Raw genomic sequence first — 26,473 nt, forward strand, 5'->3', positions numbered from 1 at the left:
GCTTGCTCCCTCCTGGCTGGGACTTGTAGACAGAGCCATTCGGCCAGGGCAGAGTCCTGCATCCCCCAGCTCTGTGACCTTGATGGACCCTGCAGTTCTCAGTTGGCTCATTTGTAAAACGTGTTACCAACGAGGCTTCCCCTCTCAGTTCCGCACGGGGCTGCGCGGAGGAGAAGGAGACAGAACGTTCCCCCGTGAAGATGCGAGTCAGGCAAACTCTGAGCCCAACCTAGAACCTGGAGTGACTATTACTATTACTCGTGTGTAGTTAATTCCAGCAGGGCAGTTCGGCTTCAGGAGCCTGGCAGCACCCCCAGCTGCCCAGCAAATGCCGGGGGACGGGCAGGGCCAAGGGGAAGTCAGGCAGGTGGACAGACTCGGGCTGGGTCCCTGGGCGCCCAGGCGGCCGCCTGGGTTTCCCGGAATGCCGCTGGAAGGTTCTGGCCTGGGCCGCTCGGGCAGCCGGGGGGCGGGGAGGGGGCGGGGAGGGGGCGGGGCAGGGCGGGACGCGGCAAGCCCGCTGCGGCACGGAGGCCTGGGGTGATGCCCTCGCCCCGCCCCCATGGGCGAGCCCGGGCAGTCTTAACGCGCCCCCGCGCGGTGCTCGGCCTCGGCCGCCGCCAGTCGCCACCCGAGACCTCGCGCCGCTTGTGCGTCTCCACGTCCTCACCCTCGTCCACCCCATCCTCCTGCCAGCCCGGCCGCGCCATGGAGGGCTACCACAAGCCTGACCAGCAGAAGCTGCAGGCCCTGAAGGACACGGCCAACCGCCTGCGCATCGGCTCCATCCAGGCCACCACGGCGGCCGGCTCAGGGTGAGTGCCGGGCACGGGGACCGGGAGGGCGCCGTTCCGGAGGCCGCGGTCACCGCGGGTGCGCCGGCTCCGTGTCGCGCTGCACGGAGCCTCCTGGAGGGAGGCGGCCGGGGCGCGGTCAGGTGGCGGGGACGCGCGCCTCGCACGGCCCGGGCCGGAGACGCCTTCCGCTGCAGCGCGCGCTCTCGGCCGGGCTTCCGTCCTGTGGGCCGGGCCTGCGGCTCCCCGGGCGCCGGCTCCCCTGAGAGTCCGGGGCGCGGGGACCGGACTGGGGAGTCCGGTGCCGGGAGGCCCACTGTGACCGCGCTGTCGCCCAGAGCCCGGCCCTGCGCTCCACGCGCGCGGCCCTCTGTGGGCGCCGCTACCAACGTTCCGCCCTGCGGGTGGGGAAACCGAGGCTGGGGGAACAGGTGCCCAGTGCTTCACACGGCGAGAGCTGCTGTTGAAATGCCGGCGGCCCGACACGAGGGCGCCTGTTTTAATACCTCATTTTGCGGGGAGTCTGGGGCCCAGCCCTCTCCCCACCTCACACGACCACTCCCCTTCGCCGCTCACGTTCCTGCCACCCGTGCTTTGGGGTCCGAGTCTGGAGCAGGGGTCTGCTGAGATGCTAGGCTTGGAGAGTGGGGAAGAAGGCGGCCATGTGGGTGCGGAACCCGGCACGCGGCCTGCAGGGGAGGTCTGAGATGGGACCTGGGGCTGGAGGCGGGAGGAGTGGGAGGGGAGACTTGCAAGGCTAAGAGAACCGAGGACCGAGTCCCAGGGCCCGGCCAGCTGCCAGATGCACTTTCCCCGTGGCCGGGCCGGAGGCCCATCCCCCAATAGCCTTTCCCGCAGGCCTTTCTGGCTCAGAAGCTTTAGAAAGGCTGCTGCTGATTCCAGGGAGCCTCCTCCGAAGGTAGCAGGGACCATGATAATAACAGGCCAGCGTGCAGCTGGAGGCGTTGGGGACAGTTGGGAGGGTCAGCCTGTGAGTTACTTCAGGGGCTGCTTCCCACTCTATAAAATGGGAACAGTAGTAGCTCCCTTGCCCTGGAGGGTTTCAAGGATTCCGGTGTCACCTTTGGGCCCTGGCATGACGACTGGGAGACTGCACTGTGCCAGGCTGATGAAGTGATTTTGAGGGTTTGCTAGGGGGTGATTTCCAGGAATCTTTCCAGCCCCTCTGTGTGCTGAAAGCAATGACAGAATTCTAGCTTCTGGCCAGTGTCTTACAGGGTATGTTTGTTATTAATGAATAAATCTGTTTGACTTTCAGGATGGGGACTCACTCACCTTTAAGACCTCCAGTTCTCAGAAGGAATTAGACCTCTCCTGGCAGGTCTCTCTCAGCCCACCCCCAATGCGGGCCTTGAATCCATTTTCTCCACTGGGTTTGTGTCGGACTTACCCGTTCTGTGTGGTGTTCCTTGCCGAGGCAGGGATTGGGCTTCCTTGCAGTGCCCCCTCCCCAGCCTGGCACACAGGTCGACACAGCTGGTATTGTTTGCTGGGTACTACTAGGTCCCCTTCCCTTGACCGTTTCAGGGGGTCACTCACCCTGAAGGGTTTTATTGGGCCCTACTCTGTGCTGGGAGCTTGTCTAGCCAGGTTCTTGGGGATCCCTCTGGAGAGATGGCAATTACCCAGTTAAGTCTGTTACATGTCTGAGCATCCTGCAGGCCCACACAGGACCTGCAGACAATTCAGGGTCACTGAGCACCCAAACAGGCATCCCTGGCGTGACACAGAGCATCCTTTATGGCTAGTACTGTTTTGTGCATTTTGAGAATAACTGTTGGAAGGAGATGCTTTTACGTTTCCTGACACTGGGGTGTTAGGCAAGTCGCTCAGGCTGGTCATTGGTGGCTGGCTGTTCCGTGTTGCCCAGCGAAGGGCTGGTCTGACTGGAAGACTTCTGAGCCTGGCCAGTCAGCGCCACGCTGGACAATGGAAGTTGGAAAGGGCAAGACAAGTGCAGTGATGGAGGGTATCAGTTGGGTCAGCTTGAAAGCACTGGGAGAAATGAGATAACATTACAAGCATCAGGAGCTCCCAAGGGGAAGTTCTAAAGGGGACAGCCCAGTGCAGAAATGGCAGATGGCAGTCAGTCTGGGGACACTGGGAGAGTCCCCATCACATAGAGGCTCCCAAAGAAAGGGGTGTCAGGTAGGTCTCCTGGGACTTTGTTAGGTAGTTAAAAACCTACAGGCAAAAGATAACAGTTTGTGGTGGCTGAGAGTTACATCCAGGTTTACATTGTAATGATGCCTTTTGGAGGAACTTCTGAGCTCAGAAAGTGTCCACTTGCCAAAAGAACGAGTGTGTCTAAGACTGATTCCTGTGTGTTTATCAGTGTGTAAAGATGCAGGAGAGACTTAGAGAAAACTTCTTTTACAATAGGAAGTAGTGGTGCTACGCAACCGCTGTCACAAGAGTGGGGTTCAGGGGTGTATGCTGAGCTGTGTGTGTGCAGAGGTGGCTAGGGAGGACTGGGGGGCAGGGCAGCATTCCGGTCCCTGGATGTTCACCTTGAGGCCCTAGCCCCTCCCCACAGGGAGTGAGGCCCAGTCCTGAGGCTCAGGCCCAGTCTGGGCAGTAGCCCCAGCCAAAGTGACCCTCTCGTCAGGACGCCTCTTTTCTGGGGAGCTGACGCCCTGGGGTCTTTCCATGGTCCCCCACGGGGGCTGTGGTTACACATTTGGGGTTCAGGATCGGGGAGGTCCTGATTTCTTGGTAGCTTTCCCATTCCCGTGCCATCGCTGAACCCGTCTGTGGAGCTCCAAGGCCCTGGGCAGCGAGGACACTGGCCTCTGTGTCGGAGGAGCAGAGGGACAAAGCCCTCACAGAGAGCCCTTTGTGCAGGCAGCACTGACAATGGCAGGACTGGCTCCAGGGTCCTGTCCTTCCACGTGCTGAAGGAACCGTGGCAGGGCCCAGCTCATCCAGGTTTTACAAAAGTGAAATCTGGTGGCCTCCCCTGAAGGGGCCTGGCTGCTGAGGCTGGGGATGAAGATTTTGTAGTTCTCATCGATCAGGGCTCGGCTGTGGCATTATCCAAACAGCACTGAGTATTGTCTGTGGACCCCTTCAGAGTTAGGCCTGAACAGGGGTGGCGGCCATGCCTTTAAGGAGTCCCTAGGGCTCTGACCCACCATGTTGCGAGGGCTGCCTGGGGGTGTTGTGTCTGGCCAGACCTGGCTGGTGGGCACGGGGAGACAGGAGCCTAACCCCAGCTTTGTTCTGAGCGGCTGTACCCTTGTCTCGAAGGCCCTTCCCGTCTCAGGGCAGGTTCCCCATCTTTAAAGGAGAAGTTCATGGATAGGTGATTTCCCAAGTGGATCCCTCAGGAGTGGGACTAGGGGAATGGAATGAGCAAGCCCTGGGGCCCTGCCACCTGCCGTTGTGGGCTTCACATCTTGGAGGGCCATGTGACTTTGAGGTGGTTGGAAGTCCATTCCTGCTCCCCAGCTCTGGCTTTCCAGGGATGCTTCGGCTGAGGGCTCAGAACGGCTCCTTTGAGTCTCTGGCCCCATGAAGCCCTGTCAGGGCCTCCTCCTCCTTTGGGGCTGCTTCCCACCCCAGCCTGGTGCTGACTGAGGCAAGAGGACAGCCCACTGAGATTGCCCCAGCAGCATTTCCCAACTCGGTGTGAAAACACGAGGCTGTCCTAGAGTGTTCTTTGCCCAAGAGATCTCTGAACTCAGCAGGGTGGGTGCTGGACCGTGTTTCCTGAAACCCAGAACCGGGAACCTGCCTAGGGTCTGCCTGAGATGTTTTCAGGGTTTTGCATCAGCTCTGACAGCATCATGGTCCTTGTCATTGCACTGGTCCTTGGACTTTGCTTCTTTAGGCAGGCCTGTGGTCACTAGAGCCTGGTCCCACCAAATCTGGAACTTTTTTGTTGCCACAGACCACCACTGACGGCCCTGGATGCTAAGGGCTGGGACCTGCCCAGAGGTGGGTCCTTAGGCAGTCCCTGTGCTCTTGTCCTAAACAAAGAGGCAGAGTCTGCCCAGAGTTGGTGGGGGGAGAGGGCTGTGGGGCCAAGATGTTGGACTCCAGCAGCAGGTGGGTCTGGCTGACTAGGGCGTGCGCTGTTCGGGCTTCGTGCTCAGAAGTTGCACTTGGAGACTTAGTGAATCTCTGCGGGCTGCACAACAGGACCGGGGACTACGGACATTTGAGAACTTCCTCCTCTGGGCTCCCCATCTTTTATCCTCCTTTGAAAAACAAATCTGCAACAGCTCCATTGAGGTATAATATGCAAATCGTAACATTTACGTGTACAGTTTAGTGGCTTTTAGTAAGCTTAGTACATTTTTAAATAGATTTTATTTATTTATTTGAGAAAGAGCGCGTGAGAGAGCACGAGTGGTGGGAGGGGCAGAGGGAGTGGGAGAAGCAGGCTCCCTGCTCAGGAGGAAGCCCGACTCCATCCCAGGACCTTGGGATCATGACCTGAGCTGAAGGCAGATGCTTAACTGACTCAGCTGACGGACTGTCCCGTAAATTTAGTAAAATAACAGTGATTTACAATAACTTTTAGTGAATTTGCCACATCCAGTTTTTTAGGACTCATCATCACTCCTGAAAGGTCCCTCATGCTCATTTGCACTCATCCCCAGCTCCCAGGCAACCGCTAATCTACTTTCTGCACATCTAATTCTTCCAGATATTTCACTTCATCCTCATACAGAATGGGATTTTGGGGGTCTGACATTTTTTTTTTTTCACTTCGCACATTTGGAAGGTCCTGCATATGGTAACATGTGGCGGTACTTAATTATTTTTGTTCCGGAATATTCCGTTGTGGGGATGTACCTCATTTTGTGTGCTCATCAGTTTCTCTTAGCATTTTGCTCATGTCCTTGCTCTTCTGATGGTAGAATTTGTGACCTTGGGCAAGTCACTTCCCTTCTGTGGCTCTTAGTGGTTCCATCTTCAAAATGAGGAAGAGGTTAGACTTCATCTATGATACGTTAGACACAAATACTGAACCACTGCCATTTTTTCTGTGTACTGTGCCAAGCTCTTTACACACACACCACCTCATTCGGCGAGATTCTGTTACTATCTCCAAGTTCACTGAGGTTCAGAGAGTTTACACCCCTAGGATCTCAAAGCCAAGGTACATCATTTATGCATTTGTGCACTTGGTGCCAGGTGCTGTGTTCAGGCCCGAGAGTACAACAGTGAAAAGGCTCAAAGTCCCTCCCTTTGTGGAGCTTGTGTTGCAGTAGGATAAGTAGGCAGTAAATAGGCATGTCACGTCAGGTGGTGGCAAGTGTAAGTGAGGGGAAGAAGAGATATTTGTAGATAGTGTGGTCAGGGAGGGCTTCTCAGAGGAGGTGGCATAGGGGTAAACCCCAGAAGAAACACTGTGAAGGTCTGGAAGAAAGTCTTTCCAGGCAGGAGCCAGCAAGGGTAGTTCCGGGAGCAGGAAGAACAAGGACTGCTTCCAAGAGTCACTTCTGTCCTGTATCCTGGGATTCCCTTCTGAGTAGTTTTGTTTATATACAGCTAGAAAAGAGTACAAATAATGCACATACGTTATAAATAATACACTTGGATGTGCCTACCACCCAGCTTGAGAACCAGGACATTGCAGTGCTTTAAAACTCCTGGGTGTCCCTCCTCCTCCCCCAGAAGGAGAGAAGAAATACACCCCGAATTGTGCATTTTCATTCCGTTGTTTTTCCTTATCATTTTATAACATTTGTAAATCTCCATTAATCGGATGGTCTTCTCTGGTCTGCAGATCCTTCTGCAGTACACTTTGCTCACGTGGTAGATTTGTGAGAGTAGGTGGGCGCTGTATCTGTGTGGTTCACTCATTGTCACTGTCCTGCCGAGCTTTCTGTTATCCCAGTGTGGTGTGAGTAACCTATTGTGCCGACACACACGTGGGTGCCTCCAGGTGTGGCCGCTGCAGGCAATGCAAGGACAGCCCCTGTCCTTCCTGGAGTACACCTACCACGTGGTGTGGCTGGGCGGTAGGGAATGTGCGCCTGCCTGATTGGTCTCTTTGTAACTGTTTCTTTATAACTGTTGAAAGATGACTCGGGTTTTCTATTTCTTCTTGAGTCAGTTTTGGGGAATTATTTTTTTTTCCTAGACTGTTTGCTGTTTTGAAATTTCTTTGCATCTCGTTGTTAGGGGTATCATTATCTATTAGGTCTCTCCTTCCTTTTCTAGTAACTGCCCTTCTTTTTCTGGATCCTGCCTTATCAGACCTTGACTAAATTTGTATTCTTTTTTTAAGAGCTAACTCTTGGCTTTATATATATATATATATATATATATATATATATATATATATATATATATAGTATATTTGTTTCCTATTCCATGAGTTTATTATTTTAATTAACATATAATGTATTATTTGTTCTATTTATTATCTTTCTACTGCCTGAGCTCACAGCATTTTTATAAACTCTTAGTTTCTCAGTATAGGTTTTCAGCTCTTGTGGTTTTACTTTCTTCATTGGGTACTAGGTATTCCTTCTTCACAATAGATTATTTCTCTTCGTACTTCTATACACTGAGGTTTGCCTGTAGTAGGTGCTTGGCCTCCCGGGTTTTTTCATTTGTCAGGAAGCCTTGTGACTCCTTGCGATGTGGGCCCAGCTGGAGTATGGCGGGAGAGGGGTCACTTTATGGAGGCCAGCGGCCATATGGCTTGGTAATGGAGACCAGCCCTGCCAGAGTGGTGAGGGACCTTCCCTCTGCTTCTCCTGCAGGGAATCTGGCAAACATGTGGGGTGTGGGCTAAAGGGAAGAGGGGGGAACGCCTGGAAGAATAGGTAGGACCTTTGAGACACTTAGGCCTTGCTTGAAGCAATCAGTGCCCTCTTTGTAGACTGAACGAATTGGGACTGGAGGTGCATTGTTCAGGCCAGTGCAGGTCTTGTACAAACTTGTAGCCCCCCTCCCCACATGCATCACAAAGAGTAGGATGCAAACCTTCCCCCCAAGCCCTCCCCTCTCACCTGTCTAGCTAGTTTACCTCCACAGGTGTGTCACAACCCCACACACCCCCGGCAGGATGGAGTTGGGGGGAGCCTCTACCCACAGAGGTCCCCTCCCCACCCCAGACATGCTGGGGTTGCAGGGGAAGCTCAAGCCCTGAAGCCACAGGCTCCAGACACTCTCAGCCCTGAAGTCCCTCTAGCAGGTTGAGCTTACAGGTAACCATCTCAGTCGTAGGCTCATTCCTTCCCCTCCCACCTGCCCCGTGGTCCGCAGGGCATCTCAGTCCCGGCCAGCAAAGGAGGAGTTGGAAGCACCAGGCAGTTTGGCATCTGGCCTTCCAGTGGATGGATGGTGGCGGCCCGTAGTGACCAGGCTTCAAACGCATTACCTTACTGGGCCACCCTGCATCCTGCCCATCCCTGTTTACAAATGAAAGAGCTGAGCCTCAGGGAGATGAAGCCCTTGCCCTGTGCGTCTGCACTCTGTGGGTGCTCAGACAGGCCAGCAGGGAGGCCAGGATGCAGGCTTTGGAGGGGATAACCTTGTCGGCTTGCTGCTCACGGACCTGGCAGGGAAGTGTTACTCTTCAACTTCTGGTGTCTCTTCCTGGCTGAGCTTCTCCCTCCCAGCCCATCTCTGCCCCAGCCTGGGCATGCTTCCACCACGTGCAGAAATGGCTTGTGCCACACAGTGGATCCCTGACGCCCCCAGGGGGGTGGGGGAATGTCGCTCTGGGCTCACCGGGTGGGCGGGTCAGGGGTAGCTCCTGCACCTGCCCTGCCTGCCTTCTCCTCTGAGCGAGTTGACCCGCCATCCTCCTGTGCCCTTCCCCACCCAGCGTCTCCTCTTGGGGTCTTCACTTCTGAAACAGGATCCTCGGAGACCAGGCTGCCCCGGGAGGCTGGGGAGGCAGGAGGTCAGCCTGGCTGGTGTTGACTAGGCTGTCCTCCAGCTAAGTTCAGCACGGGGGATGAGGGGGAGAGGTCCCTGCCCTGTGGAGCAAGTTTTCCTATTTATGTCTCCTCACCTCCCTCTTTCAGGCCTAGTGTCTTTCCCCCATGACCCGGAGCTCATAAAGATGGCTAAGTATAAGCTGATGGTGTGCCGGGACCCCTGTACTAAACCAGCATGGACAGTTCTGGGTTTCTCTACTAATGTGTCTGTGCTGGGAGTGACTCACCCCCTAACCCAGTATGGGGAGCTGACCAGCAGGGGAGGAGGGAGGCGCGCGTGAACCCCAGGTGCTGCATGTGCCCTTGGGTTTGGCATTAGGCATGTTTCTGTGTCGGACCTCCGAGCAGCTCCGAGGGCTGCACTGAGCTGCATGGAGCAGGCGGCTGGGAGGCCCGTGCCCTGCAGCTGATGTGTTCACAGAACTGTGGACCTGGGGGCCATCAGGGCCAGCCAAGAATTCCAGCGTGGCCTGGCCCCTGAACTGGCGGACTTAGGAGGGTCCTGAGAGACCTCCACAAGCCTCTGCTAAGGTCTGACCCTTGCACGTTCTGTTGTTCATGCAAATTGGTATTTGCAAGGAACTGCATTTAGAACAAAAGGCTAAAAAAAAGGGGGTCGTCCCCTGACCCCACCACTCCAGGGCTAGAAGGGCAGCTTCTTGCTTTTGTGAGAACTCCCTCCACCCTGGTCATGGGCAGAAAGGGTTATAATTTTTTCATGATCAGAGCCTTTGTGGAAGACAAGATAATATGTGTTGCCTTTTAAATTCTGCACAAAAGCTTGGCTACTAATGGCGATGCCAGCCTTTCCAATGCCAGCTGAAAAAGGGCCAAGTAATCCAGTGATGCCTAGGAGAGTCCGAGGCCCCAGTTTCCCGGCTGCCAGCCCTCTGTGCTGAGGCTGCTGGGAGCTTTGTGGTTCTTCCGTGAGTCTCCCTCCCCTACCCCCTGCCCATGGCCTAAGACAACCAGCACCTCTTGGGGCTTGGGAAAGCAGGGTACCCCTCATGAGTGGGAAGTGTCCTGACAGGACCCCTGGCATGTAGCTCGCTGTCAGACAGAGTGGCAGTACTCCTCGGCTGCTGTGTCCTGACAGCTGCCACTAGAAGCAGTGAGGTAAGATCCGGGCTCTACTCTCTAGCCTCAGCACTGCCTTGCACTGGGTCCGTTCCGGGCCCCAGGAGGGTGTGACCCCCTACTACGCATAGTGGCATCTTTAGGACCGCTTGCAGCCCTTCCAGGAACAGGAGCATGTGGTGTTCTGATTAGCCAGGCCTGTGGCTCCTTGGCATATGCACCCCCAGGTCCCCATTCCTGGGCCTGGGGAGAGCCCTGTCGCTCCGAGGCTTGGGGCCATGATGCATGCGTCTTGTCTCTCCCCCGGCCCACAGCCATCCCACGTCATGCTGCAGTGCCGCGGAGATCATGGCCGTCCTCTTTTTCCACACCATGCGCTATAAGCCCCAGGACCCCCGGAACCCTCACAACGACCGCTTTGTGCTCTCCAAGGTAGGAGCCCAGCCCACCACCCTTCCCCTGGGCCAGGTGGCACACGGGCCCTGTGCTGGCAGTGAGGGGTCTCTGAGGGGACCCATCCCCTGGTGTCCGCCGGCCCGGCCCACCCCTTGGTGCCTCACCCCGTGCCGACCCACAGCAACACTGAGGCCAAGTTAAGAAACAAACAGCTGAATTCATCGGGGACTGTGAAAATGATCTGCCGGCTGTTCTGCCCCTGTTTTATGTGAACAGGAGGAACTCTAGTCCAGGCGTGGGGTACAGTGTCGAAGCTGGGCGCTGCACGGCTCTCTGTGCAGGGCTGGTGCCCCCAGGCCCATGCCTGCTGGCTTGGGAGTGGCAGGGCCCCATGGCAGGCTCTGGGCTGAGGCACCCGAGCCCACCACTCATGCATGACTATCACAGCCGCAGACCGTGCCACGGAGCCCTGAAATCCACCTGTATCCAGGCCTGGCCCTGTGGCCTCTGGGCTCCCAAGGCAGGCATGAGAGCTTAGAAGTCTGTCCAGGTCGGCTCCCATGCCAGAAAGCAGGGATTAGGGCGGCCGGCGGCCTGCTGGGGTTTTTGGCACGGGCAGGCGGCACAGCTGTGCTCCCCCTGCACCTGTCCCGGGGCCCATTCGGCCTTGGCTGGGGGAGCCTCGGGCTGTGGAGGCGCAGAAGGCCTTCACTTGCCACCTCCCCGAAAGGGCCGACAGGCTCGGCCAGGCTCTGCTCGCTGGCGGTGTGCGGGGTGGAGCAGCCCCCAAGTACTGGCGACCTGGCCGATGCCCCCTGGGCCGCTCATCTCCCCCGACCCCTGACAGGGCCACGCGGCTCCCATCCTGTATGCCGTCTGGGCGGAGGCCGGCTTCCTGCCCGAGGAGGAGCTGCTGAACCTGAGGAAGATCACCTCTGACTTGGATGGGCACCCTGTCCCGGTGAGGACCCCCCACCACAGCAGCCGGCCTCGGCGAGCACTTCCTGTTTCTCAAGGCGTGTGGGGAGGGGAGCGGGTGCCACTGAGAAACGGAGGGTGTTGAAACCCGGGGAAGAGGGCGTTGAGGTGAAGAAGGAAGGAAGTGGGTGTCTCAGGGCACACTCTTCACCCCAGGCTTCAGGGCAAGGCCTTTTGCGGGCCCAACCTCCCTGCGCCCCCAGGGCCACACCGGCCTCGTCAACACAGCTTGGGAGAAGAGAAAAGAGGGTCATGGCACGGTCCATGAGGGGGTCACAGTGGGGTGCTGGGGACACCCCAGGGAAGGGCCCCAGCTTTACTCCCCCAGGTGCTGGCCCCTGTAAGTGTTTGGAGTTTATAGGCTACTGTGAAAACTCACCTCCCGTCTGGGCACCCACAAGGGCTAGGTGTTTCCTGAGTCTTGTCATGAATGGGTGTGAGGTGGGTGATGGGGGAGGCTGAGGTCGCCCAGCTGCCTGGCGGGCACGGCTGGTATGTGAACCGCACCCCCCATCGCCGTTGCTGGAGAATGAGAGCTCACACTCGGGTGCAGGCTGCCCGGGGCTGGGCCTTTCTGCACACCCAGCCTGTACCTGCCTCAGCGGGGCCCTGAGGCCAGGGACCTGAGAGGCTGGTTGCAGGGGGAAGGCAGTGTCTACTCTCTGCTGTAACTGTGGCCCTCTCTCCTCCAACAGAAACAAGCTTTCACCGACGTGGCCACTGGCTCCCTGGGCCAGGGCCTTGGGGCCGCTTGTGGGATGGCCTACACGGGCAAATACTTCGATAAAGCCAGGTAAGACTTCCACTCCCTGACCCTTCAGTAGTTTTGGGAGGGGTCCTCGGCGGCCGGGCCTTAACTGTTGCCTCCGGTACCTCCTCTCGGGCCCCACGGCCCCATGGTCTGACAAAAGCGCCATAGGCCCAGGTTCGAGCCACTCACCTTTATCTTGGGGAAGGAGGTTATGTGTTCTGCAGGGTCCTGGCATCCCTGAGCCCCACCTGCCAGCCAGAGACGAGACAGACGTTGGGGAGAAGGGCCTGCAGAGGGTAGGCAAGAAGCCTGCTTGGGGAGATTTGCCATTCCAGCTCGGGGCGGTTTGGAGGAGAACCCCCTCGCGGCAGGTCTCAGTCTCAGGGCTTTGTGGTGAGGCTGGGTTTGGCCGGCAGACAGGTGTCTGTAGGGGTAAGTGGGGAGGAGAGTCGGCTACGGATTCAAGGAAAGCACGCGTCAGATTTGAACCCGGGTGTATATCTGCAGTGCAGTAAAGGTCCCCGGGCTGCTCCGAGGGGCCTGAGTAGGAGGGGCTTCCCCAGTGCCCTACAGTCCACCCACTGGCAAGAGAAGGGCCGTAGCCAGGGCGGTCGTGAGGGCGTGGTGGTGACCATGGGCCCCTAGAAGAAGAGGGACCGCAGTGAGCACCTACGGTGTGCAGGGGAGGGAGATCCCGAGACCACTCTCTAGGAGTGGAGCTGAGGCTGTGAAGCCTCCCAGACCCTTTTGGGGCCAGACTCCGCTCCACCAGGAGTGATTCACCGTGAAGTGAACAAAGACGCACAGAATGGGATGTATGTTTAAGAGTATTTTATTTGGCACAGAACCGGAGATGTGAGTTAATTATTCCCTACAGATGCTTGAAGTAATTCCCTGTGAAGGGGTCATTTCCTGACCCGACATCATGGAGCAAAAGCCAGTGGAGGGAGAAGTTGAGCTGCGTTCCCAGCAGCCAGGGTTGGCAAAGGCTCAGGCTCTTGGACCGTACCTGGCAGGGAGGAGGGGACAGGCTGTCGGGGGAATTCGCCTGCTCCCGGAGCGGGGGGCCTGCTAGACTCGATCTGGCCTCCTGTCACGTCGCTCCCATCTGCCCACCAGCGAGCGTGGGTCAAGTTGGCGTTCTTGACTTTGCCTCTGAAATAATTTTGTTTGAATTCTCGAGTGCCAACTCATGGGGAAAATATAGACACGCATTATGAGATAGTGAACATTTTCCTATGCTCAGCTACCTCCCGCGTGAATCTCACTGAACGGATCCTGTTTCCTCCGTGTTCTTGTGAGAGGAAACGTACGGATCGGTAACCTTCGCACGCGCACAGTTGTACATTCTGCTTTTCAGAAAAATAGAAAGATCTATTTTTTCTATAGAACTATAGAACATTAATCTATAGAACATGGTGCACATTTTCTGCCTTAACTGTCGAGAGCTGGTTTTAAGGATTGCATAAGGTTCTTTCTGTTTTATGGCTGTGCGGTAACCCTTTGGGCAGTCCTGATGGGGTGGGATATTCGAGGTGCTTTTCAAACATGTCTGGGACACGCGTTAGGGTCCCTTATCTTCAGGGCAGTTTGTGACCGTGGGCCTTTGGGGCCCCCCGTTCCAAATCCAGCAGGCCTCCGTGGGTCTCCTCGGGACCCTAGCACACCCTCCTGACCAGAGCTTGTGGCAGTGCTCCGCCCTTGGCCCCCACGGGCCTTCCACAGCAGCAGGTGCAGGGCAGGGAAGGCAGCCAGCGTGCTTCCCTGGAATCTCTTCCCAGGTCAATCAGATTCCCTAGTCTCTCTGGCCTGGGCACCGTTGGGCTGCTCACTTTGGGAGCTGCTGTGGCAGGAGCACCACCTGCAGCATCTCCGGGCCCCCAGTGCAGCCTGCAGAGGGGAGGGGAGAACAGCTGGGGGACAGGACACCGCTTCAGCAAGGAACGGAGAGGGCAGGGGAGGGGGAGGCTGGCCTGCTGGAGACCACAGAAGGGAAAGCAGGAGGCACCCGAGGGAGGATGCAGGAGTCCTCCCTGACCTCGGGCCCACACAAGTGCTGAGTCATGCTGACAGTGTGGCCCTGCCCTCCCGCCTCTTCCCCAGCTCCCCCTGCCGTGGGCCTGGAAGCCCAGAGGCCCTGAAGCTGAGCTCATTCAGCTCCAGCCAGCTCCAGGCCCAGCACTGCTCCAGCTGTGTGCCTTCCTGGATGGCCCAGAGTGGACCTCGAGGGCTGGGCGCTCAGACCGGTGTTTGAATCCCCGCTGGCCTCCTCCCCAGCTGTGTGACCCTTAGACAAGCCCCTTGACCTTTGAGCCTGTTGTCTTATCTGTGTGGTTTGAGAGTGACAACTGTCCTTCACCTCAAGGACAGGGCTGCTCAACATGGAGAGCCCCTTGGGTGCCATACGCTGGCCTGGAGGTGATGGGGTTCAGAGCTGGCTCTGTTCACTGGGTAACGTGCCCCAAGTTTAGTGCTTTTTTACCAGGTCACACTGCCTTTGAAGCCATTGGGGTTGCCTTGTTGACCCAGGACAAGGCCCCCGGGGTGGAGACAGGGCTGGGCATGAATCTTAGGGTGAGAACCAGCCTTGGAATCTTGGGGAAGGCCCGTCCTATGAGGCACCGTCCCCATCCTGATCGTGGTCCTCGGGGAGGACCCTTCTCCCCTGTTCGTGTTCGTGACCCTTCTGCCTGACAGCTTACCCTGGGATGCTCCTGGCGGTGCGTCTTGGCCTCCCCAGCCCTCTCCTGGGATCGAGTCCCCAGGGCTCCCCAATACTTCTAGTTCCTGTACAGGTGGAGAGAAGCAGACCCACCCCACGCAGGTGCTTCAAGCCCTGTCCCCCCAGTGAGAATAGTAACACTGGTGCCCCACCCTGCTGCCAAGTCTTATTCATTCTACTCGTGCCCTAATCACCCCTGTTCTCTGGATCTTAGGTAGCAGAGCCCTGCCTGTGGACGCAGGGTGGGCAGCTGGGATGTGACTGACCACACTGTTACATGTCCCACGCGGCTGTTGCTCCCTTCCCCAGGGGACAGGCTCTCCGGGAGGGACGGGCTGGGAGCACGGTGCCTGCCCCAGATGAGAGGGGCGAACCTCTGACCCACCACCTTTGCACAGCTACCGCGTCTACTGCATGCTGGGCGACGGGGAGCTGTCCGAGGGCTCCGTGTGGGAGGCCATGGCCTTCGCCAGCATCTACAAGCTGGACAACCTGATTGCCATTCTTGACATCAACCGCCTGGGCCAGAGCGACCCCACCCCCCTGCAGCACCAGGTGGACGTCTACCAGAAGCGTTGCGAGGCCTTCGGGTGAGTACGGGGCTGTGGCCTGCGTGGCCTCACCACCCCGGAGCCGTCCGAGCTGGGAGCTTTTCAGGTCCAAGGGCTGAGTCAGCCAGAGGCCAGGCCCCCTTGAAAGGAGGTGTCTGTTCTTCAACGTCTGGCTCACAGTTTCAGACTTAAGAGTGGCAACCCAGGCCACCGGCCTGGAGCTGTGGCCTGAGGCCCAGTGTGAGGAAGTTCCTTTACTGATGATGCTGGGAGGTGGGGATAGTGCTCCGAGCACTCACGTCTCACGACTGCACACGTCCTCGCTCAGTCCTTGGCTGGAGTGGGATGAGGGGCCCAGCATGGGACTGAGGGATGTGGCTCTTGAGGGCTTGGAGCATCCGTGTGGGGGCCGCGTCCTAAGCCAGCCCAAGGGGTAGAACAGGGCCCGTCTCCCAGTAAAGCGGGCCAAGGGGTGTGCGTGGTTGAGAATTGGGAGTCTGGTGTTGCAGAGCAGGTCATCGGGGTGGGTGTTAGCTGGAGCAGCCCTCCCCTCAGTGACCCTCTTTTGCCCCGGGTAAAAACCGAGCTGCAGTCGAGGCTCCAGGGGACCCGTGCCCCTATGCTTAGCCTCTGCAGAGGCGTCTGGAAGACCCTGGGCCCAGGCCTCCAGGGCTGCCCTTTGTAGAGGAGTCTGCACAGAGAAGGTCAAGGCTGGGCTGCTGTCCCTGGTTAAGCAATACCCAGGGTTTATTATCTCTGATGACTGACCTGATAAAGTGAGGAGAGGAAATACTCTCTCCGACTGAGACTGAGGAGGAAACGGGCCACCAGGTGTCACAAGAGCCTCCTCAGGCCACACAGGCTGGGGACTTGGAGCATAACCCTGGGTCTGGAACCCATGTCCTGAAGTCCTGGCTGTATCACCAACTTGCCTTGTGACCTGGGGCAGGTTATTGCGTCCTCAGTGTCCATGTCCATTTACATGTCTGTGAAATGGGGGCAACCACAGTGCCCAGCCCCAGAGCTGCGGCTTCAAGGGGGGTCATGTGCGTGGTGCCCACCCGGGGCCTGCACAGAGCCAGCACTCAGGACATGCCAGCTGCTGCCTTATTACTCCTAACGTGACCGAGTCCCAGAAGGGACAGCGGTAAAGGGAAAGTTTGCCCAGCCCTGGCTCTTTCCCTCACATGTTTGGCAGCCTGGCTGGTTTTTCTTTTTGAAGATTTTATTTATTTGTTTGAGAGAGAGAACATGAGCAGGGGGAGGGGCAGAGGGGAAAGCAGGTTCCCCACTGAGCAGGGAGCCTGATGCGGGGCTCGATCCCGGGACCTGGATCATAACCTGAGCCGAAGGCAGAGGCTTCACAAACTGAGCCACCCAGGTGCCCCTGGCCCGTTTGATAAATGTTTCCAGCACTTCACATCCAGCATCTGTGGAATAACCAACTGTGTTCCCTAAAGAAAAGTTGAGCCAAAATGTTCTTGAAGAATCTAACAGCAGACAGATTCCAGAGCCAGGGCGGTGTCCCCAACGCAGCTTTCAGGAAACTAGTAGATTTCAGGAAACAGGTCAGGAGTGAAAGAGAAAATAAATGAACCAAGCTTTGAATTACTTAGGAAAGAGAAAGAATATCTGTTCCAGGCAAACAGGATGTAAAATAATGTGAAAAGGGTAAAGAAAAGAGAAAATAAAATCAAAAGTGGAAAAGTCTTTTTAGGGTTTTTTGGGTGGTTTTTTTTTTTTTTTTTTAATCATTTACTCAAGAGAGAGAACATGGTGGGGAGGGGCAGAGGGAGAAGCAGACTCCCTGCTGAGCAGAGAGCCCGATGTGGGGCTCGATCCCAGGACTTCAGGATCACGACTTGAGCTAAAGGCAGACACTTAACCAACTGAGCCACCCAGGCGCCCCTTTAGTGTTTCTCAGACCGCAGCCACGTGGCAGAGCGAGGGCTGCCCTTCCCAGGGTCCCAGCACCCGCCGCTCACTCTTGGCTGTCTGTCCGCAGCTGGCACACCGTCATCGTGGATGGACACAGTGTGGAGGAGCTGTGCAAGGCCTTTGGCCAGGCCAAACACCAGCCCACGGCCATCATTGCCAAGACCTTCAAAGGCCGGGGGATCCCAGGTACGTCCACACACTCTTCCGCCCCACCCCTACCACTGTACCCTGTGGCCAACCGAGGTGGTGGGGTTTCCACCAGTGTGGGGCACATCTCTGAAATCCCGTGTCTGGGGAAGTGCTAGTCCTTTGATGCCTTACACCAGGTGCACGGGGCTGGGTAGGGGCGGGTAGGGGCGGGTAGGGGACGCAGTGCTCCATGAGGTAAGTCAGCCATCCACGTGGTTGAGCCTGAATTGGAGCCCGGGTTGTGCGGGAGGAGAGGAGGGCCTTTGGGAGGTCCTGCTGGTAAGGAGAAGGGACAGTGGTGTGACACAGCCCCCCACACCCTCCCTGGGTGTCATCTTCACCGCCTCCTTGGCCGCTCTAGCTATCTGCCCTGAGCAGAAGGGCTGACGCCAAGTTGGGAGAACCCGGGAAATCTGGGTCCTCCCCCAGGAGGTAAGCGGGGTCTCCTGCGTATAGGGGTGAAGTGCTTCCAGGGTCCTGTATGGGCAGAGCCTAGAAGGGTCTAGAAGGTGGCTCCTGGCTGGCCCGGAGAGCAGTGCAAGTGTAAGCAGCTCCCCAGCACGCAGGCCCCTTGGATTCCGAACCCCTCGGGCTGAGGCAGCCCTCGCCCCTGTTAGACATGGGAAAGCGGGACTGAAGGGGTCGGGCACTTGCCCAGGTCCATGGAGCCTAACTGCAGACCCCGGGCCAGCTTCTGCACCACATGCCCCTCACCACATGCCCCACTGGCCCATGCGGCAAATGAGGACAAGCACTGTCCTGTAGAGAAGGGACATGGCTCTGGGGCCTTCGGGGAAGGGGTGGACCTCGAGGAGAGGACTCGGGGGTATCCTCGTACCCTGGTGCTGCCGCCTGGCACGGATGCCTTGGTGTTAGCGCCAGGTGGGATCTGGAAATCTCAAAGCTTTTGGGGGCTCTTGGGGGCCTATCAGGGGGGCTGGGTGCTGAGTGGGAGAGCCCAGAGAGCGTGGGCTGAGGTGACCTCAGAGGAGCGGGCTCTTCAGCCTCACTGGTCCCCACACAGCAAGGCAGCATGGTGCGGGACGCTCCTGGGTGCCCTTCTGCTGCAGCCCCGTGTGCTGGGGGACACCCGGCTAGAGCTCACCCTGCTCTGGGTCTCGGCTTCCATTCTCCTGGCCAGGCTCACTCCTGACCGCCCTGTTCAACAGACTGAACAGTATTTCTGCAGCGGGGGCCTCCCTGCAGTGAGGGAGGTGGTGTGGAGACCCCCGCACTTGGCTGTGAGCCAGCTCCAGGAGACTTGGCCGCTGGTCCGTGGGGGCTGGGCATGCTTCACAGCGTTGCGGCCATGTCTGCGGCCCCTGGCCTGCCCTCTGCTGTTGGAGGATCAGCTTCCTGGTCCTCGGGAGCTCTGGTCTTACTGGGCCCGCTGCCCTGCTGTGTCGTACCCACAGGGATAGAGGACAAGGACGCTTGGCATGGGAAGCCCCTCCCCAAAAACATGGCTGATCAGGTTGTCCAGGAAATTTACAACCAGATCCAGAGCAAAAAGAAGATCCTCGTGACCCCCCCTCAAGAGGACGCCCCGTCAGTGAGCATCACCAACATCCGCATGCCCAGCCCACCCAACTATAAAGTTGGGGACAAGGTACGGAGTTGGGCCCTGCTTTTCTGGTCTAGCTGGAGTGGCTGTGATTCTCGGATTCCCTGAGGCTGGGACCAAGATGTGTCTTCCCTGGGGCCTGGGGGGCTGGGAAAGGGAGAGAGGAGAGATTAGTTCAGGGCGAGGAGGAATCCTAAGTGTTGATCCTGCCATCTCCTCCGTGAGAACAGCCAACTGTGTGACTGTTTTCCTACAGAGGCTCAGAGAGGGCAAGAGGGTGGCCCACAGTCACACAGCAAGCTCCCAGTGGCACTGAGATCAAAGCCCCTGGCACCTGAGTCCCCTTATCTCTGGGTCTTCAGCCTGAGTCCCTAGGTCCAAGCTCAGGACACCATTGTGTCCAGCCTAGCAGAGCCGAGGCAGGCCTGTCCTGCTCCAGGGCGTTCCCCGATGTGATCCCACAGCAGGCTTGCCCTGGTCCTCTGTCTGTTCCTGTGCAGGGTGGGGTCTGTTCACAGTCCTCTATCACAGGGGTGGTAGAACATCCCCAGCTCTCATGCCTCACAGCTGGGCTGGGAATAAGGGCCTGTAGGGGCTTTGGAGACAGTCAGTGTACGAGTTCCCACTGGCAGCCTTGCAGAAGATAGATTTCTACCAGACTGTGTGGTGTTAGACTTCCCTTTTCTACCCTCATTTTTATCCTCTTCCTCCCCAAATGCTGTGACCTCCGGAGGCTGAACCAGGCTTCCAGCCACATGCCTACCCCAGTGCTCAGGGCCCCCCCGCACGCTCTTCTCCCCACAGATAGCCACCCGCAAGGCCTATGGACAGGCCCTGGCCAAGCTGGGCCGCGCCCACGACCGCATCATTGCCCTGGATGGGGACACCAAAAATTCCACCTTCTCGGATCTCTTCAGAAAGGAGCACCCGGACCGCTTCATTGAGTGCTACATTGCAGAGCAGAACATGGTGGGTGCCTGCTGGGGGTGGGCAGGTGGGCCCCAGGCCAGCGACAGCCTGGGGCTGAGGTCTGCTGGGTGTGGAGCAAGGCTGAAGTCCTCCTGCTCCCCTGGGCAGCAATGTTGGCCATGCCAGGCACTGGCTGGAGGCCAGCCCAGGGACACCCCAGGAACAGCGGGGACCCAGCCCTGACCTCAAGCAACTGCAGCAGCGAGGGAGAGGAATGTGCGTGTGTTGCTTGGGTGCACACGTACCGGCTGAGTGGACAGACAGCAGAGCTAGGTGGGCTGCAGGTGCATACCGGAAATGCTGTCTGTAGGCCATGTGTGGCGCTCGCTGGGCTGTCTCGGGGTAAAGGGCCTTCCAGGTGGTAGGGCAGCCATAGTCACAAGGCTGGAATGTGCTGGGTCCAGCAGCCGTGGTCCTTTTCCCCAAGGACACCAGCCTGGCCTGCAGGCCTGTAGCACCTAGAGCTTCCTTGCTCAGAAGGCCACCAGGCTCTACCATATGCAGAGTTCTTTCTCCACTTGAACTTGTCTCTCTGAGGCTTCTAGTCTTGGCAGCTGGAGGGTCTGGACTAAACTGGCACAGTGTGTGGGCTGGGGAGGTCACGTCCGTGGCAGGTTCCAGAGCTGTGGAGGTGGCAGCCGACTTGGAGCCACTGCCTGCCCTCCATGCTTCCACGCCAGGATTTGGGTCTGGAGCTTCCTCGGGCCTAGAAGTGTGTAGGGAGGACTGGTCTCCGCAGAGGGCCGGGGGATGGCGAGGATGCTGGGGACTGGGTTCGCAGAAGCCTGGGAAGGAGGGAACATCCTAGCCTACTAGTCCAAGCTTCCTAGCCTACTCTGTGGAAAGGTCTTCCTCGTTTGCTAGGGGAAAAAAAAACAGTCCCCAGGAACAGAACTTTAAAGAGAATTTCTGAAGTGGTCATTTCAAGTCCGAGGAGTTTGCGGACAGACAGACTGAGGAAGCCCTGGGTCCCCTGGAATTTCCCGCCTGGGAAGAGGAGAATTCGGTCACAAGGGTGACCGATGCCTCCAGCCCCGGAGAGGGGCGTGAGACTCTGGGCTCCTCGGCCACCCTCTCCCTTCTTGTCGGGGCTGACGCCGCCACCGTTGCCCCGCAGGTCAGCGTCGCCGTGGGCTGTGCCACCCGCAACAGGACGGTGCCCTTCTGCAGCGCCTTTGGGGCCTTCTTCACGCGGGCCTTTGATCAGATCCGCATGGCGGCCATCTCGGAGAGCAACATCAACTTCTGCGGCTCCCACTGCGGCGTGTCCATCGGTAAGTCGTGTGGGGCCAGGAGGCTTGCCGCTGCCACTTCCCTGGACGTCGGGACCAGGAGGTGTGGCGGCGGCGGGGGGTGGGGGGTAGGATTCCATTCCGTGGCTGGGGGATTCATCCGTGTCCTCCCCCACACCCTAGGGGAAGACGGACCCTCTCAGATGGCTCTGGAAGATCTGGCCATGTTTCGGTCCATCCCCACCGCAACTGTCTTCTACCCCAGTGATGCGGTGTCTACAGAGAAGGCGGTGGAACTAGCAGCCAACACCAAGGTGGGGCACGTGGCCGTTTGTGGCATGGGGGCGGGGTCAGCAGGCCGGCACAGCGCTGGCTGTTCAGGCCCCCCAGCCCCCGGGGGGACTGTCTCCTGATCTTGCCACTGCCTCCTGGGGCTTGTAGAGGTTAGACCAGGAAACACAGGATACACACCACCCTTTCTGCCCCGTGGCCGACAGTGCTGATCAGTCACTGTGCTCTGTGTCCATGAGAATCCCAGCATCCCAGGTCTCTCTGGCTGTTGATACCTGTCTCCGCCCCGAGTCAGGCTTTCCAGGACAGAAAGAGTGAGCTGAGTGACAGGGTCCTGACCGAGGGCCACAGAGCCGTGGACCAGAGTCCCCTGTGGGTCCCCTTGCTCTGCCAGACACACCTGCAGGGAACAGCCCCACTTAGAGACTAGCCGACTGGAAAGGGAAGCCACTTTCTCTGTGGGGCTTGGGGCTGCATAGCCACGGGGCTGCTCTACTCGGGGAGTGTCTGGAGAGGTGCATGTTCCAGAGGACAAGACTCTCCCTTTCCCTGCTGGAGGGGGGTGGGAGCCAGCATGGGGACAGCGGGGTGGAAGTGGGCAGTGAGAAGCGGTGGCTTCTCTAGAAATCTTCCCTCCAAGGCTGCCCGAGCATACCACGTTTCATCATTCTTTGTCATTGTGTTTTGTTCTAGGGCATCTGCTTCATCCGGACCAGCCGCCCCGAAAACACCATTATCTATAACAACAACGAGGACTTCCAAATCCAACAAGCCAAGGTCAGTGCCACTCACGGCCCGGTGAGACCCCAAAGCAAGCCCAGAGCCAGGGTCCGCCCCCGGCCACTGGTCCCTGAGCCTCACTGGCCCTGGTGTCCTCCCTAGGTGGTCCTGAAGAGCAAGGACGACCAGGTGACTGTGATTGGGGCTGGAGTGACCCTGCACGAGGCCTTGGCTGCTGCTGACCTGCTGAAGAAAGGTGAGGAGGGCCCCCTCTGGTCTTAGATCAGGCACCAGTGGCATCCACAGTCTTGGAGAGAAGGGATTTCATCTGATTAAATGGTGGTAGTGACAAAAGCCACCATTTATCAACACAGGGCTTGAACTCACGACTCTGTGATCAAGAGTTGGACACTTAAGCGACTGAGCCCCTCAGGTACCCCATAGAAGCCCCACTTTGAGCACTTCGGACTGTGTGGCCAGCAGGATGCTGAGTTCCGAGACCACAGTGTCTGGAAGCCCTGCCCCTACCCCGTGGCCCTGGAGCTGAGGTGCCCCAGCTCAGTGGTCCAATAACTAGGCCCGAATCGCCACTTAGTGGGGTACTACCTGAGTTACTCCACATCTCCATGCCTTAGTATCCCCATCCGTAAAGCGGAGAGACCATCACCTTTCCGGTGGGGCTGTCCTGAGGATTTAATCCGTGTGACCTAGAGTTATCATCACTATTATTATCACCAGGGCAGGCTCGCAGATGTTAGCTTCTGACACAGTAGGAAAGGTAGGAGCCCCAGGGAATCACAGCAGAGGCCGTGGAGTGGCCGTGTGGAGCAGGATGGAGAAGACAGAAGGGGTGTCTGTCCTCAGGAAAATGACCTCAGATATGAGAAGGAAGTGATAAGCAGAGGCCCGGGCAGAGGGAACAGCGTGTCCAGAGCTCCAGTGAGCTGGAGGGAAGCCAGGGGAGGCCCAGCCCTGTCAGAGATGGCGATCCCGGGGGAGGGCTTCAAGAGGCGTGGCAGAGTCTGGCTCATCCTACTGAGGCCGTTCTGTGGGGTCCTCCTCTGGCCTGGCCCCTGTGCCTGCAGGTCCCCTCCCCTCCCCCGGTGAGCCCTGGCCCCGTCTCACAGCAGACGCTGAGAACTGTCCTCTGGCTTCCCCTGTATCTTCAAAGGCGTCTGGGAAGATGAGGCAAAGCTGTGTGGGCCCCTGCCGGCCACACAGTGTTCTTTTTTTTTTTTTTTTTTAAAGAATTTTTATTTATGTATTTGACATACATCACAAGTAGGCAGAAAGGTAGGCAGAGAGAGGAAGGGAAGCAGGCTCCCCGCTGAGGAGAGAGCCCGACGTGGGGCTTGATCCCAGGACCCCGAGATCATGACCTGAGCCGAAGGCAGCGGCCCAACCCACTGAGCCACCCAGGCGCCTCCACACAGTGTTCTTTGATGGTCCAAAGGCTTACATTCTCTGGCTCAGGATTTGAGAGGAGACAGACGGGCGTTTCTCTTCCCTGAGACCAGATGCTCTGAATTCAGGGTCCAGGATGCCAGAGGACGTGGGCATCATAGATAAGCAGAGGGAGGGAGCAAGCCACTGGGTGTTGGCAGGCACTACCCAGATGATGGGGGCAGAGGGACAGCCAGTCTCCCAATGATAGGGATAGGCCCAGACTTTTAACTGTGGGACAACTCTTAGGACACCCCCCCCCCCCCGACCTCACCCATGCAAGGACACACCCACAGCACCCAGCGCCTCGCCCTCAGCCTTGCCCCTGTGTTCTCTCCCTTCACAGAGAAGATCAATATTCGCGTCTTAGACCCCTTCACCATCAAGCCTCTGGATAGGAATCTCATTCTCGAAAGCGCACGTGCTACCAAGGGCAGGATCCTCACTGTGGAGGACCATTACTACGAAGGTAACAGCCCTGGGCCGGAGAGCCGGGGGCACGCGGATCAGGGAAGGGCTAGACACCTCTCCTTCATCCTGGGCCAGGATGGCAGCCTGGGCCCAGGAAGCCCAGAGCCATCCCTTGGAGCAGCTGGGACTTGGCCTCCTGTTGGCCCCAGGCTTGGCCAGGGACCCAGCAAACTTGGCTGCTGATGTGGCTTCTTTGAGCTGCTGCTGCTCAGGGAGCCCAGGAGGATCTTGACCTTGAGGCTAAGAGGAGAAAAGGTGGCTTGTGTCCCTGACCCAGTTGTGCAGAATTTCTGTCTTTAATGGGTCTTTTGCAAAGCAGCCCCCCACAAGCACACACCAGCCCTCCTCCAGGGCAGGCTCCAGGGCAGGAGAGGTGGGCTTAGCCTCTGAGGTCAGGTACAGATGCCCACTCAGCTAGGACAGCTGCCCAGGGCATGGTGTTAAAAATGACTCAGAGGCCACCTTGGGCTTAGGAAAACACAGAAGGATCATGATTGATTGATGATGTCTGCTCTGGCTCCAGGCATGGGGGAGGGCGATGTCTGTGCTATCTTGTCATCCCTGGGGCAAGGGAAGAAACTGGGGTTGGCCGGGCCCAGGAGGACTGCGCAGGCACACGCGCTGCTCAGCCTGAGGCCGCATCCCCTGACTGCTCTCCTTTCCTCTCGCAGGCGGCCTAGGTGAGGCCGTGTGCTCTGCCTTGGTGGGCGAGCCTGGCATCACTGTCACCCGCCTGGCCGTGGGCGAGGTGCCAAGAAGCGGGAAGCCGGCGGAGCTGCTGAAGATGTTTGGCATCGACAGGGACGCCATCACACAGGCTGTGAGGGACCTTGTCGCCAAGGCCTAGGGAGAGGAGGGGGTCGAGATTAGAGGCTCTACACATTCCTGAAATTGTGGCAAAGGTGCTCAGAGATATATGGAGAGGAGTGATAAAATATATGTTTTGAGACAAATGGCCTGGCCTGGTCATGTTTATTTGACGAGAACCGAGCTGCTGCTGGTAGGGGCAGTGGTGAGATGCCAGAGTTTCATGCGGTCCCCTCCCCCGGGCCCCCCATTGGCCCACAGCCACCAGAGAAGCGCTGCCACGAGACCGCAGCCTGCCTCCCGGTGCAGAGGCTGAAGCCCGCTCTGGCCTCCTGCCCCTCAAGGCCGCACAGCCCAGTGAGCAGAGGTTCCCCCCACCACCCCCGCCACCCTGGGCAGGGAAGGGCATTAGCATACAGGCCCAGCTCCTCCCCACATGGCCGCCACACCAGTAACCTCAGAGAAGCAGAGAGAAACAGCAGTGCCCATCCTGGGGAAGGGGGCCCTCAGGTTGGCGTCAGAGCCGCTCAGGGCGAGGGAAAGTGGGAAGCCTGGCTCCCACCTGGCCCCACAAATCAGAAGTCTCAATCCCTCGATCCCTGCAGAACTCCCTCCCCCCGATTCGTTAAAATGCGGGTTCCCAGGCCTTGCCTCTGGTGCCTGGGATTCCCTCTGACCGCTGGCCCAGGAGCACATCAGCACACCTGGAGCTTCACAGATGGCCCTGACCCCACCGCGGAGTCTCTGCCTTCAGTGACCGCAGGATGATAGCTCCCTCTGCTGGCCGCTCTCCACTGCTGCAGGCCATGCTGGCAGCCAGATGCCCAGAACCCAGCTGGAACGCACTAATGCTGGGGAAAGCGACTGGATGCTCCCAGCCACTGGTGGGGGCCCCAGGATAATCCTCTGAGCCCTTGGGGAGGAGGGGACCCACTTGTAGACCTGTCTGCTTGCCCACCCAGCAGTCTGGTCCAACAGTATGAACCAGTTAAACCCACAGGGGCAAACAGCCGCTCCCACCGCCCCTTGACCTGGTGTGGCTGTCCTGGGAGCCATGTGCCTACCTTTACCACTGCCAGTTCCAGAAGAAGCCAAGAGCAGCAATGGCGAGGAGGCCTGGGCTGGCCTGCTATCCACCTCGGGGCCAGGGCTTCCCAGCCTGCTAGCACTAGCTGGAGGGGACCAACACGAGGCAGGGAGGTCGAGGCAAGCACCGGGCGGACTGTGGGTGCCAGGCGCTGCAGAAGGGGGTGGGGGGAGCTGTCCTGACAGCTCTCTTCTTGCATGGGAAAGGAGGCGGGGGGGCAGTTCTCAGCCAGAGTTCTGGGCCCTGGCACAATTCTAATAGCCCTTCTCCTATACTCCAAGAACAAAACACTGAAACCACAGAACAAGGAAAAATGCACAAAGGTCTGCAGGCGGCAGCGCTGCAAGGGAGAGCTGGGGTGGGTCTGCCGCCTGGTGGCAATGACCAGTACTGCAATGTCTGGTACCAGCTGAGACACCTGCCACAGGAAGGCGGGGGACCCCATGTCCTCACACCACACCGTCACACACCTGACACAGCTAGAGAGAGCGTGGGAGGTCCTTTTCACACTCCCCAAGCCACTGGTAGGAGCCTGCAACCCGCTGAGCCTGACCAAGGGTCA

At 58.1% G+C, this 26,473-nt stretch overlaps 1 protein-coding gene and 1 long non-coding RNA gene across 2 annotated transcripts in view; one reads left to right on the top strand and one right to left on the bottom strand.

The window, feature by feature from the left end:
- Positions 1–26,473, bottom strand: part of LOC309870760 — a 280,290-nt gene that overhangs the window by 12,166 nt on the left and 241,651 nt on the right. The gene's annotated exons all lie outside the window — the stretch shown is intronic.
- Positions 516–24,970, top strand: TKT (transketolase). The gene is made up of 14 exons (XM_082743010.1): positions 516–815; positions 10,117–10,234; positions 11,046–11,159; positions 11,872–11,969; positions 15,048–15,239; positions 17,206–17,324; positions 18,743–18,936; positions 19,696–19,860; positions 20,978–21,134; positions 21,276–21,406; positions 22,077–22,160; positions 22,266–22,359; positions 23,893–24,015; positions 24,689–24,970. The coding sequence occupies exons 1-14, from the start codon at positions 544–546 to the stop codon at positions 24,862–24,864; spliced, it is 2,037 nt and encodes a 678-aa protein (XP_082599136.1). The 5' UTR covers positions 516–543; the 3' UTR covers positions 24,865–24,970.

This window comes from Mustela nivalis, assembly GCF_964662115.1.
Source record: "Mustela nivalis genome assembly, chromosome: 1".
NCBI classification, from domain to species: Eukaryota; Metazoa; Chordata; class Mammalia; order Carnivora; family Mustelidae; genus Mustela; species Mustela nivalis.